The sequence below is a fragment of the Lepus europaeus genome, chromosome 18 (assembly GCF_033115175.1).
Source record: "Lepus europaeus isolate LE1 chromosome 18, mLepTim1.pri, whole genome shotgun sequence".
Classification (NCBI taxonomy): domain Eukaryota; kingdom Metazoa; phylum Chordata; class Mammalia; order Lagomorpha; family Leporidae; genus Lepus; species Lepus europaeus.
Genome location: NC_084844.1, coordinates 23,298,681 through 23,315,076, shown reverse-complemented (window position 1 = coordinate 23,315,076; position 16,396 = coordinate 23,298,681). Strand labels below are relative to the sequence as shown.

The window sequence follows — 16,396 nt, the reverse complement described above, 5'->3', positions numbered from 1 at the left end:
CTGATGAGACGCCCCCCCCCACACACACACCTGGCCTTTGTCCCAAGGCAAGAGGCTCCTCAGGGACAACCTGGTGTTTCTGCAGCCAGGAAGACGTGGAGGAGGAGGGAGCAGGACCGGCCCTATCTGGCGGGAGGGCCACAACCTTTATTCCAAGGGAGGAGGGACCTTCTGACTAGGGCCTCAGACAGCTGTTGCTCCCCAGGCAGGGACACGGGGCTCCCCATCTCCGCCTGCCTCCCACCCCCCACAGTCCCTGCCCCCAGCTCTCAGTCCAGGGCAGGTGTGTATCAGGAAGAGGCTGGGGGTCCCCGGGACCTCAGGGCCCCCTCCCCAGCCCCTGCCCCTCTTCCCCGACTCAGGAGACTCCACCCTAACTCCATCCTGCCTCCAAGGCGCCAGTGCAGATGGGAGCTGCCTTATATGCCCCCCACATGGCTGCACACACCCAGGGCACACACAGGAACTCGGCCTGCCTTCCCAAACCCTGGCAGCCGCACACACATGCACATCCAGACACTTGCCCTGCTCATGGACACACACACACACACAGGCCCTCAGAAGCCAGACACGGCTCCCCTGGGGCTCCCCCACCCTCTCCATCTCCTGCTGGCCATGAAAGCCCCCAGGAGGCTGTACGGCCAGGCTGCCACTGCCATAGGACAGGGGTCACCCCAGCCTGGCATTGGCCCCCCAATCTGCCCCCATCCTGCCACCAAGCCTGCTTGTGTAGCTGCAGGTGCCTAGCCCCGCATGACAGGAGCTTGTACCTCCAGGGACAGACTCAGGGTGGGGGATACTTCCCATGCATGTTCACCACAGACTCAGGGGCCTGTGCCGGTCTGCGGAGGTGACCACAGAAGGGTGCTGCGAGGCCTTGAGCACGCCGCCCGGCCTCGCTCAGCAGTCCCGCTAACTCCTGGGCCCATCCACTGTCACAGGTGGGGAACACAGTGGCCCTCGGTACATGGCCCAGGGTGGCGACAGAAGTAGGAGAGCCTGTGGGGGTCTCCTCCCTCCATACTGGCCTTTCATTCCCCAGGAATCCTGGCCCCGGGGAGCAGGCAGGGGGCCCAGGAAAGGGCAAAGACGCCCCCACGGGCTCCTGCTCTCCCTGGGAGCACCCCCTGGCCGCCCCCTTCATGTCTCAGGATTCAGGCTCTGAACTCCCAGAATTCCTCTGAAAGCCAAATCCTGCCATCCTCCTGGTCAGACGGGGCGTCCCTGCCAAATCCACCAGTCCCTGGTTCCCAGCGGCTTCCGTCTGTCGAATTCACGCTTGCTCTGAGCTCCCACCATGGCCCTTAACCCAGTCTCCCCCTTCCCCTAGGGAAGCTGGTGGAAGCACTCCTCCCTCTGCCGGCCGCCGTGCACCTGTCTCATGTTCACACACTCTCCCGTCTCGTTCTCAGCGTGGGTGCCTGGGTCATGGGGGTGCCTGGGTCGTGGGGGTGCCTCTCGGGGAGCACACTTTCCCCTCCCAGTCCAGCTGAGCTCTGGGTCCCAGCCCCTGCCCCTCAGCAAGGCTCTCGCTCAGCCACTTCCCAGTGTCCTCAGCGCCTCACTACCAACTCACAGCAACCACGCTGGGTCCCAGACCCCCTTCTACATGCTTTCCCAACCAAGTCCTCAACAGAGATGCCCGCACTTGCTGTGTCCACTTCTTCCCCACCCACTCCACCCCCCGCAGCCCTGGCAGGGCTCCCTGCCTTCCACCTCGCGGCACGCCCCCTGCAGCTCACCTGCTGGTGAACATGAGTTATGTTGTGCTACTGGGCCAGCCTGTCATCATGTGTTTGTTTTCTATGGTGTCAGGGCAATGATGTTTCACTAACAGGCTAATTGGTTGTATTGGTTGGGTTGTGCTAAACTGTATTAGCTCTGTTAGGCTAAGTTGTATTAGTTAAGGCTAAACTCTCATCACAAAGAGATCCCAAAAAAGACGCAGGAAGGTTGGGGGAAGGCTTTTTTTTTTATTTTATTTTATTTTTTTGACAGGCAGAGTGGACAGTGTGAGAGAGAGACAGAGAGGAAGGTCTTCCTTTGCCATTGGTTCACCCTCCAATGGCCGCTGTGGCCAGCGCACCGTGCTGATCCGAAGGCAGGAGCCAGGTGCTTCTCCTGGTCTCCCATGGGGTGCAGGGCCCAAGGACTTGGGCCATCCTCCACTGCCTTCCCGGGCCATAGCAGAGAGCTGGCCTGGAAGAGGGGCAACCGGGACTAGAACCTGGTGTGCCGGCGCCGCAAGGCAGAGGATTAGCCTAGTGAGCCACGGCGCCGGCCAGGGGAAGGCTTTTAGCCCCATCACCCATCAGCTAAGATATGAGTTAAGAGGGCCAACCTTGTTGCTCAATGAATTAAGCCGCCTGCGATGCCGGAATCCCATAGAGGCGCCGATTCGAGTCCCAGCTGCTCCACTTGAGATCTGGCTCCCTGCTAATGCATCTGGAAAAGCAGTAGAAGATGGCCCAAGTGCTTGGGCCCCTGTGCCCATGTGGGAGACCCGGATGGAGCACCTGGCTCCTGGCTTCGGCCTGGCCCACTCCTGGCCTTTGAAGTTACTTGGGGCATGAAGTAGCAAATGGAAGATCGATCTCTCTCTCCCTCTCTCTCTCCCCTTCTCTCTGTAAGTCTGCCTTTGAAATAAATATAAATCTTAAAAAAAAAGATACGAATTAAAATGCCTGAAGCCACATTGACTCCAGCTCTGTGTGTGTGTGTGTTTCTGTCTCTAAAAAAAAAAAAAAAAGAAAGAGAGAGACACACACACACACACACACACAACAGCTTAAAGAACATGGACTATGGGGCCGGCGCTGGGGTGTAGCAGGTAAAGCTGCCGCCTCCAGTGCCCGCATCCCATATGGTGCCGGTTCATGACCCAGCTGTTCCACTTCCGATCCAGCTCCCTGCTGTGGCCTGGGAAAGCAGTAGAAGATGGCCCAAGTCCTTGGGTCCCTGCACCCGCATGGAAGACCCAGAAGAAGCTCCTTGCTCCTGGCTTCAGATCTGTGCAGCTCCAGCCATTAAGGCCAATTGGGGAGTAAACCAGCAGATGGAAGACCTCTCTCTTTCTCTCTCTCTCTGCCTCTCCTTCTCTCTTTGTGTAACTCTGATTTTCAAATAAATAAATAAATCTAGAAAGAAAGAAAGGAAGGAAGGATGGAAGGAAGGGAAGGAGGAAGAAACATGGAGTTGGGGCCAGTGCTATGGCATAGTCGATACAACCACCATCTGCAGTGCCGGCATCCCATATGGACACCGGTTCAAGTCCTGGCTGTTCCACTTCCAATCCAGTTCCCTGCTAATATGCCTAGGAAAGCAGTGGAAGATGGCCCAAGTCCTTGGACCCCTGCATTTGCATGGGAGACCTGGAAGAAGCTCCTGGCTCCTGGCTTTAGTTCAGCCCAGATCTGGCCATTTTGTGGACATCTGGGGAGTGAACCAGCAGATGGAAGACCTCTCTCACTCTCTGTCTCTGCCTCTCTGTAACTCTGCCTTTCAAATAAATAAATAAATCTTTAAAAAGCAAAAGAAAAGACTATGACGTTTCTGGGGCCGGCACGGTGCAGCAGGTTGAGCCCCTGCGTTCTGCCGCTGGCATCCCACACAGAGCGCTAGCTCACATCCTGACTGCTCTCACGCACCTGACAAGGCTGCGGACGATGGCCCAAGCGCTCAGGCCCCTGCCACTCACATGAGAGAGACTCGCGTGGAATTCCCGCCTCCTGTCTCTGCCCTCTCTCTCTCTGAAGCCCTCTCTGTCACTCTGCCTTTCAAATAAATACATCTTTTTTAAAGTATAACACGAAGTTTATTTCCTCGTCCTGTTTCCAGTGACCCCTCTGCGTCAGTGAGGAGTCAGCTCCCAGGGGCTGGGGGACGCCCAGGTTCCTTCCCCGGTGTCCCTGCGCTGCCCCCTCCAGCACTGTTGGGGACTCCCGAGCAGTGCGGGGCGAGCAGGGAGGGGGGGCCAGGTTCCTCGGCCCAGGCAGCCAAGGCCACAAAGACAGTCCCTGGCAGCCCATGGTGGGGGTGGGGGGGGGAGGAGTCCATGGCCTGACCTTGAGCGCATGGGCGGCCGAGGCCCCCTCCCCCACAGTCCTCTCACTGCCTTGAATGGCTTCAGGGCCCTGGGCCCCGCCTTGTCCCACTCTGCACTCTCCCCGGGCAGATTGGGCAGATTCGTCCAGTTTCTGCGAATTCCCCAGCAGCTTAGATCTGGCTTGAACGGCAGGCCCAGGACCCAGGGCCAAAATCCAGCCTCCCGTTGGCCTCCTGCTCGGCCTCACCCTACAGGGGGTCTGTCTCCAGGGCCAGGGCGCCCCCTGGCGGCTCTACTCTGCCCTCCCCGCTGTCCCTGTGCTCACGTAGGCCCTACCCGAGCCCGCATGTCTGTCTCTGTCTCACGGTTTATTTATTTATTTGAAAGGCAGAGAGATAGAGAGAAAGAGATCTTCCATGCCCATTGCTGCGATGGCCGGGGCTGGGCTGGCCCAAGCCAGGAACCTGGAACTCCATCCAGGTCCCCCACATGGTGGCAGGGGCCCAAGGACTTAGACCATCTTCCATTGCTTTTCCAGGCACAGGAAGCAGCAGCTGGGACTCCAACTGGCGCTCCAATATGGAGTGCGTGTCTAAGAGCAGCCTATCCCGCAGCGCCACAGCGCTGTCCCGCCACATCTCCTCCCTTTCCACCCTTCCCTGGGCCACCAAGCCCCGCCTCCCAGCTCTGCCAGCACCGACACCCAGGCCTCCCGCAGCAGCACCGCTGGGCCCAGAGTGCCAGACCCAAATGCTGCCCACGTGTTCTGGCTCAGGGACCTCAGCCCACACACACCCCAGGCTGAGCCCAGCTTTGTCCCCAGGCATTGTCAACCCTGGTATTAGAGCCAGACCCCCAGGAGGCTTCCTCCATGTTTTTATTAAATATTTATTTATTTATTTGAAAGGCAGAGTTGCAGGGAGAGATGGAGAGACAGAGAGAGATCTTCTATCCACTGGTTCATTCCTCAAATGGTTCCAATAGCCAGGTCTGGCCCAGTCTAAGGCCAAAAGCCAAGAGTTTCATCTGGGTCTCCCACGTGAGTGCAGGGGCCCAAGCACCTGGGCCACCTTCTGCTGCTTTCCCAGGCTCGCTAACAGGGAGCTGGATCGGAAGTGGAGCAGCCGGGATTAGAACAAGCGCTCATATGGGATGCCGGCAGCACAGGTGTCAGTTTAACCTGCTCACCGTATTTGGGTGACTGCACCTGCACCCACCACGCCACTCCACACACAGTCGCTCCTGTCCTTCCCACCGGGACCACCACAGCGGTATCCCCGTCAGTCCCCACACCTGCCCCTAATCGCACAGGCACATGGGCCACAGTGGTGGCTGTCACAGTCCGGCCTCACAGCAAGTCCAGGCCTCACCTGGGCCCTGCCCCGCCTCTCCCCGCCCACTCCAGCCTCCAGCCACCCCAGATGGCTGTGACTCCTGCTGTTCCCGCTGTCTGGGGCGCCCTCCCTCCCTCCCCTGTCATCCTTGCAGGTTCCTCTCCAGCGTCACTTCCCTGGGGGGCACTGAGGTCCCCTCACTCTCCTCTCTGTGACAGCTCAGGACAGTCACCATCACCTACACCCAGGGCCAAGACCCTGCCACTTCACCCACTATTATCCCTCCCACCCCCACCTCGGGGCTGACACCATGCCCAGCACAGAGCAGGTGCTCACTTAATAGCCACTGATACATCAGGAGCCTGTCTGACTACTGCCTTCAGGAATAAACTCCCTGATACTTGAGATCTTTTGTGAGCTGGCCCATGTCTGCCTCCTCTCTTGCCACTTGCACCCTTGGAGCCAGTCTGAAACGCCCCACTCGCTCAAGCAAATCTTGGGGTGTTTGCCTGTGCTCTGCCTGCTTCATGCTCTACCCTCAGCACCTCCCAGGCCTTCCTCACGCCCCAAATTCCAAATTCCCACGGCTCCTCCGAGACTCAACTCGGTCATCGCTTCCCCTGGGAAGCCGTCTCCCACGGGCGCATCTCACCACCTCCGCCCCACGCTAGTCTTCTCCCTGGAACTGTTTGCTTCTCTCTCTCTCCGCCTCCCACCCCCCTTCTAGGCTGTAAGCGCTCGGGACGAAATGTGGAGGCTTAGTCATTTATTTCACAGAGACGTGTGCTCTATCCAAGTGCTCACTCCCCAAGTGCCCACAGCAGCCAGGGCTGGGGCAAGGCTGAAGTCAGGAGCACCACCCAGGTCTCCCACGCAATTTCTTTCTTTTTTTTTTTTTAAGATTTATTTATTTATTTGAAAGTCAGAGTTACACAGAGAGAGGAGAGGCAGAGAGAGAGGTCTTCCATCCGCTGGTTCACTCCCCAGATGGCTGCAACAGCCGGAACTGCGCCAATCCAAAGCCAGGAGTCAGAAGCTTCTTCCAGGTCTCCCACACAGGTGCAGGGGCCCAAGGACTTGGGCCATCTTCTACTGCTTTCCCAGGCCATAGCAGAGAGCTGGATCGGAAGTGGAGCAGCCAGGACTAGAACCAGCACTCATATGGGATGCCGGCGCTTCAGGCCAGGGCATTAACCCACTGCACCACAGCGCCAGCCCCAAACACACAATTTATTTCAAAATTATAGAACTGTAAAAAGCACAGTCAGGGGCCAGCACTGTGGCATACCTAGTAAAGCCACCGCCTGCAGTGCCGGCATCCCAAATGGGCGCTGGTTCAAGTCCCGGCTGCTCCATTTCCAATCCAGCTCTCTGCTATGGCCTGGGAAAGCAGTGGAAGATGGCCCAAGTGCTTGGGCCCCTGTGCCCACATGGGAGCCTCGGAAGAAGCTCTTGGCTCCTGGCTTCGGATCAACCCAGCTCTGCCCATGGCAACCGTTTAGGGAGTGAATCAGCGAATGGAAGATCTCTCTCTCTCTCTCTGCCTCTCTGTAATGTTGCCTTTCAAATAAGTAAATAAATAAATCTTCTCCTACGTGGGTGGCAGGATCCCAAACACTTGAGCCATCGCTGCTGCCTCCCAGGGTCCACATTAGCAGGAAGCTGGACCGAGGAGCCAGAGCCCAGGATCCAACCTGGCACCCGAGTGCGGGCATTTTTTTTTTTTTTTTAAGATTTTATTTATTTATTTGAGAGGTAGAGTTAAGGACAGAGAGAGGGAAAGATAGAAAGAAAGGTCTTCTTTTTTTTTGACAGGCAGAGTGGAGTGGATAGTGAGAGAGAGAGACAGAGAGAAAGGTCTTCCTTTTTGCCGCTGGTTCACCCTCCAATGGCCGCTGCGGCCGGCGCATTGTGCTGATCTGAAGCCAGGAGCCAGGTGCTTCTCCTGGTCTCCCATGGGGTGCAGGGCCCAAGCACTTGGGCCATCCTCCACTGCACTCCCTGGCCATAGCAGAGAGCTGGCCTGGAAGAGGGGCAACCGGGACAGAATCCGGTGCCCCGACCGGGACTAGAACCCGGGGTGCCGGCGCCGCAAGGTGGAGGATTAGCCTGTTAAGCCACGGCGCTGGCCCGAGTGCAGGCATCTTAACCTCCAGGCCGAACGTGGGCCTTTCATCATTCCTCACGCAGGTCAGTGAACACGTTAGGAATGTCAGCTCGCCTCACTTCCTCTTCCTTTAAAACTGTGCCAAGCAGCTTTATACATAACGCTAAAAACCTGGAAACAACCCAGGCCCCATCAACCGAACACGCGCTGGGGAACACTCATCTAATACAGCAGAAGACAGCCCTGAGAGTTAACTGCTGCTTCCCCTAACAGCACGGGTGAGCCCCACACGCACATTCTAAACACACATGTTTACTTATTTGAAAGGCAGAGTCTCTCCCTCCCTCCCTCTCTCTCTCTCAAACACACAGACACACACACCTTCCACCTGCTGGCTCACCCCCCCCCCCCCCCGAAAATGGTCACAACAGCCAGGGCCAGGCCAGGCTGAAGCCAGTGTTAGGAAACTGGCACAGTCTTATCTACGGAGCGATCTACACCCTGATTTACATCCTAGGCCCTGGCTCTGAGCCATTGCTGAAAGCCAGGTGGCCACAAGGCCCAACCACCGGTGTCAAGCTCCACCCCCATCCTAATGGGATTCACTGCTCCTGCTTCCGTGCCCACCCTCCCGCAAAGTTTTAAAAGGGCCAGTTCCTGAACACACGGCTCTCTTGGCTCCTCTGGTCTGCTCTCCTCTCCTCCTCTCTTCTCTCGTCTCTCTTCTCTCTGCTCTCTCTCCTCTCTGTCTCTCTCTTATACTCTCCTTCTCTCTCTATTTCCCCTCTTCGCCCCTTCCCTCCAGTCTGCTGGGTTTTCCCCAATAAACCCTTTCCCTCACTCCGGTGTTTGGTGTGTTTTGTGACAGCCTGACAGAAAGACATAACAGCCAGCAGCCTGGAGCTCCATCCAAATCTCCCACATGGGTAGCAGGGGCCTAGGCATGTCAGTCATCATCTGCTGCCTTCCCAAGTGTGTCAGCGGGGAGCCAGATCAGAAGTGGAGCAGCCAGGATTGGAATCAGGGCTCTGACACAGCGGCAGCTTAGCCCATGGCACCACAACGCCAGTTCCCCCACGCACAATGCTGAGCAAAAGTCAAACCCAGACAGGTACATTCTGTCTCTACCAAGGCCAAAGACAGACCCGATGACTGTCCAGTGAGAGAGGAGCCAACGAGGCAGCCATCTCGGGCTGGGGACATGGCCCGGAGTCGGCTCAAAGATGCTTCTCTGTGTGGGTGGAGACCACAGGGAACGCTCACCACGCTGGACTTCCTGTGCGCTTTGTGGCAAGTCACTTCTCCACTATTTGTTTAAATCAATTTATTTGAGAGACAGAGAGCGAAGGAGGTGTATCTCCCAGGCACTGGCTCACTCCTCAGATGAGTGCAATGGCTGCAGCTGGGAACTCCATCCAGGTCTCCCACGTGGCTGGCAGGTTCCCTTGAGCCATCAGCAGTCTCCCAGGGTCCCCTTAGTAGGAAGCTGCAGTCAGGAGCCGGAGCCAGGAATTGAACCCAGGCACACCGACATGGGCTGGGGGAACCTTAACTGCTAGGCTAACAGCCCACCCCAGACTCTATTTTTTTTAAGTGCTATACTTTTGTAAGAGATCGTCCTGGACGAGCAGCCTCCTGTGAGAGTCAAAGCCCCTTGGTTTGAAGTGGTGATGCTGAGGCCCAGAGAGGGTAAGGTGCGCAGCTGGAGTCGTCCAGCGTGGGGGTGGAGCCTCCACACCCTGAGAGGGGAGCGCACATCCTGCTGTTCCCTCACTGGGAGCAGGCTCCGTGTCTTGGGCACAGAGCTCTGTGGTCTCCGTATCGATGAGGGGGTGGGGGAGGTGAGGGGCTACTCCCCCTGCCCCCCGTCACTGGCTGCTGCTGGGTGGGAAGACGAGCAGCGGTGTGGTCATGAGGAACACAGACTTGAAAGGCACAATTCTGCAGCTGAGAGGGCTCAACTAACCCTGGGGGCCTCAGTTTCCACATCAGCAAAATGGGGATAACAGTCCCCACCTCAGACAGCTGCTCAGGATTGAATGAGCGGCGAAGCACAAAGGGCTTAGAAGGATGCCTGGCTCCCTCGCTGCAGCGGTCACTACTGAGGGACAATTCAATCAGAGCTGGACTCTGCTCCTCCACTGGCTGTGTGACCTTAGACAGGTCCATTAGCCTCTCTGAGATCCATTTCCTCATCTATTATCACGAAGGCAAAAGAATGCACCGAGGGGCCGAGCTGTGGCACAGCGGGTTAACGCCCTGGCCTGAGGTGCTGGCATCCCATATGGGCACTGGTTCAAGTCCCAGCTGCTCCACTTCCCATTCAGCTCTCTGCTATGGCCTGGGAAAGCAGCAGAAGATGCTGCTTGGGCCCCTGCACCCACATGGGAGACCCAGAAGAAGCTCCTGGCTCCTGGCTTTGGATCGGTGCAGCTCTGGCCGTTGCAACCATCTGGGGAGTGAACCATCAGAAGGAAAACCTCTCTCTGCCTCTCCTCTCTGTGTAACTCTGACTTTCAAATAAATAAATAAATCTTAAAAAAAAAAAAGAATGCACCGAAAGCCTCTGACACCGACCTCCCGTTCCCTGAGTGCAGGGCCCATGCCTTGGGCTTCGCTGTCCCTCAGCACTGGGAAGCCCGCGAAGGCTTGGGAGAACGAATCTGTTCCCCACCCACCAGTTTCCAGCCAGCGACTCCTTTCTGGTGCTGGCAGACAGCAGCATCTAGTGGACAAGACTGGGAACTGCATGCTGGCCGGTACCACTGGCCAGGCTCCTGGGTCGTGCTCTCAGGAACAAGCCTCTTAAACGCACTGTGCATGGGGCAAGTGTCCATTAGCTCCTTCTGTGTACGGGACACTGATCCAGGACCTAAAACAATGAAGTGAGAGATCCAAGATGACTGTAAGAGGGGCGCAAGAAAAAAAAATAGACACCAAGGATGACAACCTTGTCATTGATACCCTCGCCTTTCATCTTAAATAAATAAACACTGTATAGGTTGACTTGGCGCACTGGACAGTGTTGTCTTAGGAAGGGTTTACAACTGCAGCAGTGATTGGGAAGTGGCTGCCATGTCTCAGCCGAGGCAAAGAAATGAAAGCTTCTCCCAGCACACAGATAGAGAGGGGAGTGGGCAGGGTTGGGCTCCAAAGCCCGGACTCTCCATCCACACTGCACTGTCCCTCCCCTCCAGACACAAAAGAATGACGCAGGTCTAGAGGTGACAGGGGCCACATCCAGCCCGAGAAACCAAAGAGAACTTCATGGAAGAGGAGGTGGTTCAGATGAGCTTTGGAGAATAAAAGTCGAGAAGGGAATGGGTGGCTGGGGAAGGGTTCAAAGCAAAACAATGGCGACAGGGCTGGACAGGAGGGCTTCGGTCACAGAAGGCCTGGCAGGGTGCATGTAATGAAATCAGGGAGCTCACTCAGTAAGAAAGTGGCCCGATCCGAGGGGAGCAGAAAAGAGGCCATAATCCACCAGGCTGCCATAATCCGGGTGGTGGGCTGATTATGAACGGGGAGGGGAGAAGCGGAGGGAGGTCTGGAAATAGGTAGCCGTGGGCTAGATGGGAGACCCCGGCCGAGAATTCAAGGTGTGAGCCTGGGGAGGCAGTGGGACACAGGTGGAGCTGTAACTTGATCCAGGGCATGGGGGTGGGGACCGCTTGGCCTCCGGAGTGGCCAGTGTCCACGTGCAGGGGCGGGAGGGAGAGGCGACAGGGTCAGTCCTGCGGGAGAGTCCCAGCTCCGCAGGGGCAAGTGGATCATCAGCTTCCTGCTCTCTCAGCTTCCTGAGGACAGAAGGGAGCCAGAGAGGCGGGAGGAAGAGGAGGAACCCGGAGAGCCTCGTCAGTGCTCAGCAGTGTCACGGGCCAAGTGCAAGGCCAGGGCCAGGGCAGAGGTGGCCACTGCGTTTGCTGTTGGGCTGCCCCGGAGACCCTGGCACAGGCAGCTCAGAGGGCGGAAGCCAGGCTGCAAATGCTGCGGGGGCAGGAAGTAGGGGGTGAGGAGACAGCCAAGGCTCCCAGGAGGCAGAGATGGCCAGGGGCTGGGACAGCGGTGGGTGGCAGTGCGGAGAGACCGAGACCCTGAGGAAGGACACAAATCCAGAGGCTGGGGGGAGAGGAAAGAGAACCCAGTAAGGGAACTTAGGGACCCAAAGACCTGGCGACTCCACGGTCCTGGTAAACGCTGGAGGAGATGCTGGAGAGCGAGCCCTGGGACTCCTGGGAGGGAGAGCAGCTTCCGGGGACCCTCGTGTATTGGTGGAGAGGAGGAATGTGACATCCTGGGGGTCCACCTGGGGGAGGCTCGGGGTCCAATTTTCCCCTTTCCCCAGGCTGCTCCTATCCAGGGACAGCTATGGCCCAAGCTCAGGAGGGTCCACAGCCCCTTCCGACCTCCCAGGAAACCTAGCAAGCTGTAGCGGGTTAAACAGTGAACCCCCAAAATGTATATCCACATCCCAACCCTGACCCCACAGCCTGCAAATGCGACCTTATTGAGAAAAGCCGGTCTTTGCAAATGTAATTCAATCAAGGGAGCCCGGATGAGCCCCTTCAGGGTGATTGGCTGGGCACCCTCGGAAGAGACAGAGTGGGGCAAGGAAGATGTGGCCGAGAGCCGGGTTCTGTGCTCACAGCTGGGGGCCACCTGGGCCACCAGAAACCAGAAAGGTGAGCCAGGGGCTCTCTCCTGGAGCCTCCGGAGGGCGCGCAGCCCAGCGCAGTTTGCCGGGGCAGCCTGGACTTCTCTGACTCGGCTTCGCCCTGCCCCGAGGGTCTCCAGTCAAACCTGATCCAGTCCCCAGATGGCCAAAAGGTGTGTTTTTTAACTCACCGCCCGACCCTCCTAGGTTCGGGATTAACCCGTTCCCTAGCAGGGGGCACCCCCAGCTTCAAGCTCACCCCCACCCCTCTCCTTCGCCTGCCACCCCACCCCCACTCCAGCCAGGGCTGCAGGGCTGAGGCCCGACATCACCAGGTTACTGAAAGCAAGGAGCTTGGGAAAATTCCTCCGGGCAAACACCACCCCTGCTACCCAGTGGGCCTCCCCTACCCGTGCCTGCCTTCCTCCTCTTCCTCCTCCTCTTCGGGCAGGACAAGCAGCTATCCCCCCCCCCTCCCGGCAGAGAAGGGAAGGCACTCTCTCACACTCTCTCATCCCTCCTCCCACCCTCCTCCTCCTCCCCAGGGCACAGCTGGAGGGGGAGGGGAGGTCAGCAGGGTTCATAAAGGCCAGATGTTAAGGAAAGAGAGAGCAGCGCCCACCGCACGCCCACCACCCCACCCCCACCCCCAGGGGAAGAAAAAGCAAAGGAGACAGCTTTTCCGGCAAACAAAACTTTTGAAGTACAAACAGTTTTTCTCAAGAATCTGCTCTACGCAAACAATAACAACTTTTTACACAGCATTTTCACAGAAAAGGAGACAAGTCCTTCCCCAGGGTCGCGTGAGGGGACCGTTCCCCCCTCACCCCATCTTGGGGGGAAAGGGGGTGCCATTCACCAGTGCGGAGGGCCGAAGGGTCACGAACGCCCCAGCCCTCCTGGGAAGGGAGGCCCAGCGTCCCTGCACACCTGGAAACTCCCCCGGAGCTCTGACCGCACCTGGCTGGGGAGCGAGGCCACCCCATCTGACTCGAGGGTACCCTCCCGGCTGGAGGGCGAGAGCCAGGCCGTCCCTGCCCTCTGCCTGGAAAACAGAACCTCTGACCCCAACCCTAATCCCCTGGCCCTGCCCCCTTCGGATCCATCAGGTCCCTGACAGCTCCCTGGCCGCGGCCACTGAGGGGGCAGCTGAAAGGACCTCAGCCCAGGTCCCACTCGAACCCCAGCTCTGCCCCCTGGAAATCCAGGGGCCCTGTACTTAGGCCAAGAGCAGCTTTTTCCGTCCGCCCCCTGTAAGAGGCCTGAGACTGGGCTCGGCCAAAGAATGGACCGGGGCCTGTGCTCTACCTCTGCCCCTCCCAGCCGAAAATCGGTGGAGACCTCGAAAGGCAACTCGTTTGGTCTGATTTTATTGATTTCTTCCACCTTCCATTACTTTCCCTGGGACGTCTCTAGCCTTTTCCCTAGGCGAGGGCTGTGTTTTGGGTCCAGGACCGGTTCCTCAGCCCTGCCCCTCTTCGTAGGGAGATCGAACAGGGGCTGGGGGATGATTTCTCTAGGTGGAGGGAGGGTCTCTCCCACCCATCAGATCTTGGGAACCAAAAGCAAACAGAAAACTCAAAGGTAAACTCCAAAACCCGACAAAAGGGGAAAGCTGGCGTCTGGGGCTGAAGGTCTCACCAATTCGGGGTCACCTGAACTTGGGGGGGCTAGGAATGGGGCAGGAAGTGGGGAATCTTGCCTTTGCCCAAACTGCCCCTCCCCCCTCAAGGCTCCAGAGGTACTAGGAAGGCCCGAGGGGGAGAGAAGGGTTAAAGGCTTGGGCCATGGGGGTGGGGGATGCCCCAGGGAGCTGCCAATCACCTTCCCACCCCCACCACAGCCCCCACACCCCCAGGCTCGCCCACAGACACAGAAACAACCGGTTTGTCCATCACCGAGGTCCCTCTCTTTTTTGGTCTTTGCGCGGTGGTCTCCTTTGCTACCCCTGGGGTGAAGGCCCTGCCCCCAGAGATCCGAGGGAGAGGGGGAGGGAATGGAATCTGCGTCGCCGGCCTCTTTCGGTTGAGCCCCGGTTCCTCGGCAAAGGGTGGGGGGGAGGGACTGTCATCCCGGCCCCGGTGCTGGAAGATCACGGTCATTTGCCCACGAAACGTGCAGGGGACCGGCAAATCCAAGAGGCGAGGCTCGGCCCGCGGCCCACGCTCAGGGCTCCTCCACGTGGATCCCCCAGGACCTGAGGCCGGGGGGCTCGGGCACAGCGGGGCCCCCTACCTGCCACCTCCACAGCGGGTGGGCAGGCGGAGGCTTGGCGTTCCCCTGCAGGCGGAGCGAAGACGCCGGCCCCAGGTCTCCGTCCTCGCCCACCACCAGGGCCGGCGGGCAGGGGAAGCAGTCGAGGAGGCTGAAGGTGCTGGCGGTGGGCAGCGTGGGCGCGGGCCGGCGGGGCTGCGCGCTGCGCTGGGGGGGCGCCGGCCGCCGGCGTTTCTTGGCTGCCCCCCGCGCCGGCCCCTTGGAGGGCGGCCTCTCGGACCCCCGGCGCACAGTCGGCGTGTCCAGGGCGAAGCCCTTCGCGTAACACCACAATTTCGAGCGGCGGATGAGGCGGTCGAAATGCTCCTGCCGGAGGTCGGCCGGCGCGGCGGCGGCGGCGGCGCTGGCCGTCGAGGGGCCGGCGGCTGTCGTCTCGGGGCCGGTCGGCGGGGCCTCCTCGTCGACGGCGGCGGCCCGGTCCGGCTGGGCGGGCTCCGAGGCCGCCCCGAGAGCCGCGGGCTCGGCAGAGGGGCCCGCAGGTGGCGGCGGCGGCGGCGGCCGGGAACCGCGCTCCGGAGGCGGGCTGGCTGCTGGGCCCGGCTGGGACTCGAGAGCCGAGGCTGGCCGAGGCGGGGCCGAGGCGGAGCCGGTCGGAGACTCCCGAGGGCGCCGGGGCGCAGGGCAGCGGCCCGGAGGTGCGCAGGAGCGAGCGGCGAAGTGCGGGAAACTGCCTCCGCCCTCTTCCTCCTCTCCGCCGCCCGGGCACACGGCGTCGTCGGCATCCTGGCCGGCCCGCCCGGCCTGTCCCCCGAGGTGCTTCAGGCCCTCCGGGGCCCGGCCGCCGGTGCAGAGCCGGGCGCGAGGGCCCAGCAGTACCGGTGCTCGCGGCGGCGGCGGCGGCGGCTCCCCAGGCCCCGGGCCCTGAGAGGGTGCCCGGGGCTTGGCAAGGGCGCAGAAGGCAAGGGCACGCAGGCACAGCGGAGAGAACTCCTGGGTCCCCCGACGCGGCTTCCGGGGTGCGGGGGAGCAGGGCGACCCTCGTGGGGACGCCGGCACTGCCAGGCGGGGAGGGGTGCACAGAGTCTCCATGGAGCAGCCTGGAGAGGTGCCCGCTGAGGGGGCCCCGGTCCCAGCGGCGGGATGCCTCGGCTGCCCGGAGAGCCCACGGGCGTGGCGAACATCGCCCCCCCTGGACGGGGAGGTCTCTGCTCACGGGCGCCCCCGGCCCGCGAGCCCGGGGCCGCGGAGCTCCGGCTCCCTCCTCGATCCCGTCACGCGGCCCTCCCGGCGGCCGGACTCCTGGGTCCCCCCGCGAGTCCCGGCGCGGTCGGCTGCCCTTCCTGCCGCCGCGTCCTCTGCGCAGCCTTGGCGGGAGCCCCTCTCCACTCGCCCGAAGCGCAGAGGCGGGGCGAACAAAGCGGCCGGCGGCCGCGGGAGGCGGGAAGGACCCCGACCCCGGCGCCCGGTGCCCGGGCCCAGGCGGCGGGGAGGGCGCCTTCCGCCCGCTCGGCTTCTTTCTTCCCCGCTGGCTCCCGGAGACCGCGTTATAGAGAACTGCCCCCTCGCTGCCCCAATACCAGCGCCGGCGCCGCGAGCGCGCCGCTGATTGGGCCGCACGGCCCGTGACGCGCACGCCGACCCCACCCCTCCGGCGGCACCGCCCCCGTCCCCATTCCGCACACAGACACAAACACGTGGACCCGGCGCGGCGGCGGCTGGGAGCCGGCGGAGCGGGCAGCGGGCGCGGGTGGGCACGGCCGCACGTGGCCCGGCGGCGTCCCGGGCGGCGCCTTTTACATCCGTGAAATGGGAATGCTGTTCCTCCGGGCTCCGACCTTGGGGGGGGGGGTCCCGGAAAGTGAACCGAGGCGGCGGCGGTGCGCGGGGCGAGGACCCCTGCGGGCAGGAAGCCGCCCGGCCTCCGCACACCGGGAGCTGGAAGGGCTGTTCCTAGAGTGAGGATTTGGGGATTTCACGAGTGTGCGCTAGGCGAACAAAGGAAAAGTAAATTTGGGGGGGAGGGAGTGTCACTAGACCCACGA

The 16,396-nt window shown here is 60.4% G+C and overlaps 1 protein-coding gene across 1 annotated transcript; it reads right to left on the bottom strand.

Moving 5' to 3' along the window:
* Nucleotides 1-12,828: 12,828 nt before the first annotated feature.
* EPOP (elongin BC and polycomb repressive complex 2 associated protein) lies at nt 12,829-15,876 on the bottom strand. The gene has a single exon (XM_062216158.1). The coding sequence runs from the start codon at nt 15,441-15,443 to the stop codon at nt 14,307-14,309; it is 1,137 nt and encodes a 378-aa protein (XP_062072142.1). The 5' UTR covers nt 15,444-15,876; the 3' UTR covers nt 12,829-14,306.
* Between the last annotated feature and the right edge of the window lie 520 nt (nt 15,877-16,396).

Bases quoted from the DNA above. Each gene is read 5' to 3' on its own strand.
- EPOP (XM_062216158.1), bottom strand. From the start codon at position 15,443: ATGGAGACTCTGTGCACCCCTCCCCGCCTGGCAGTGCCGGCGTCCCCA.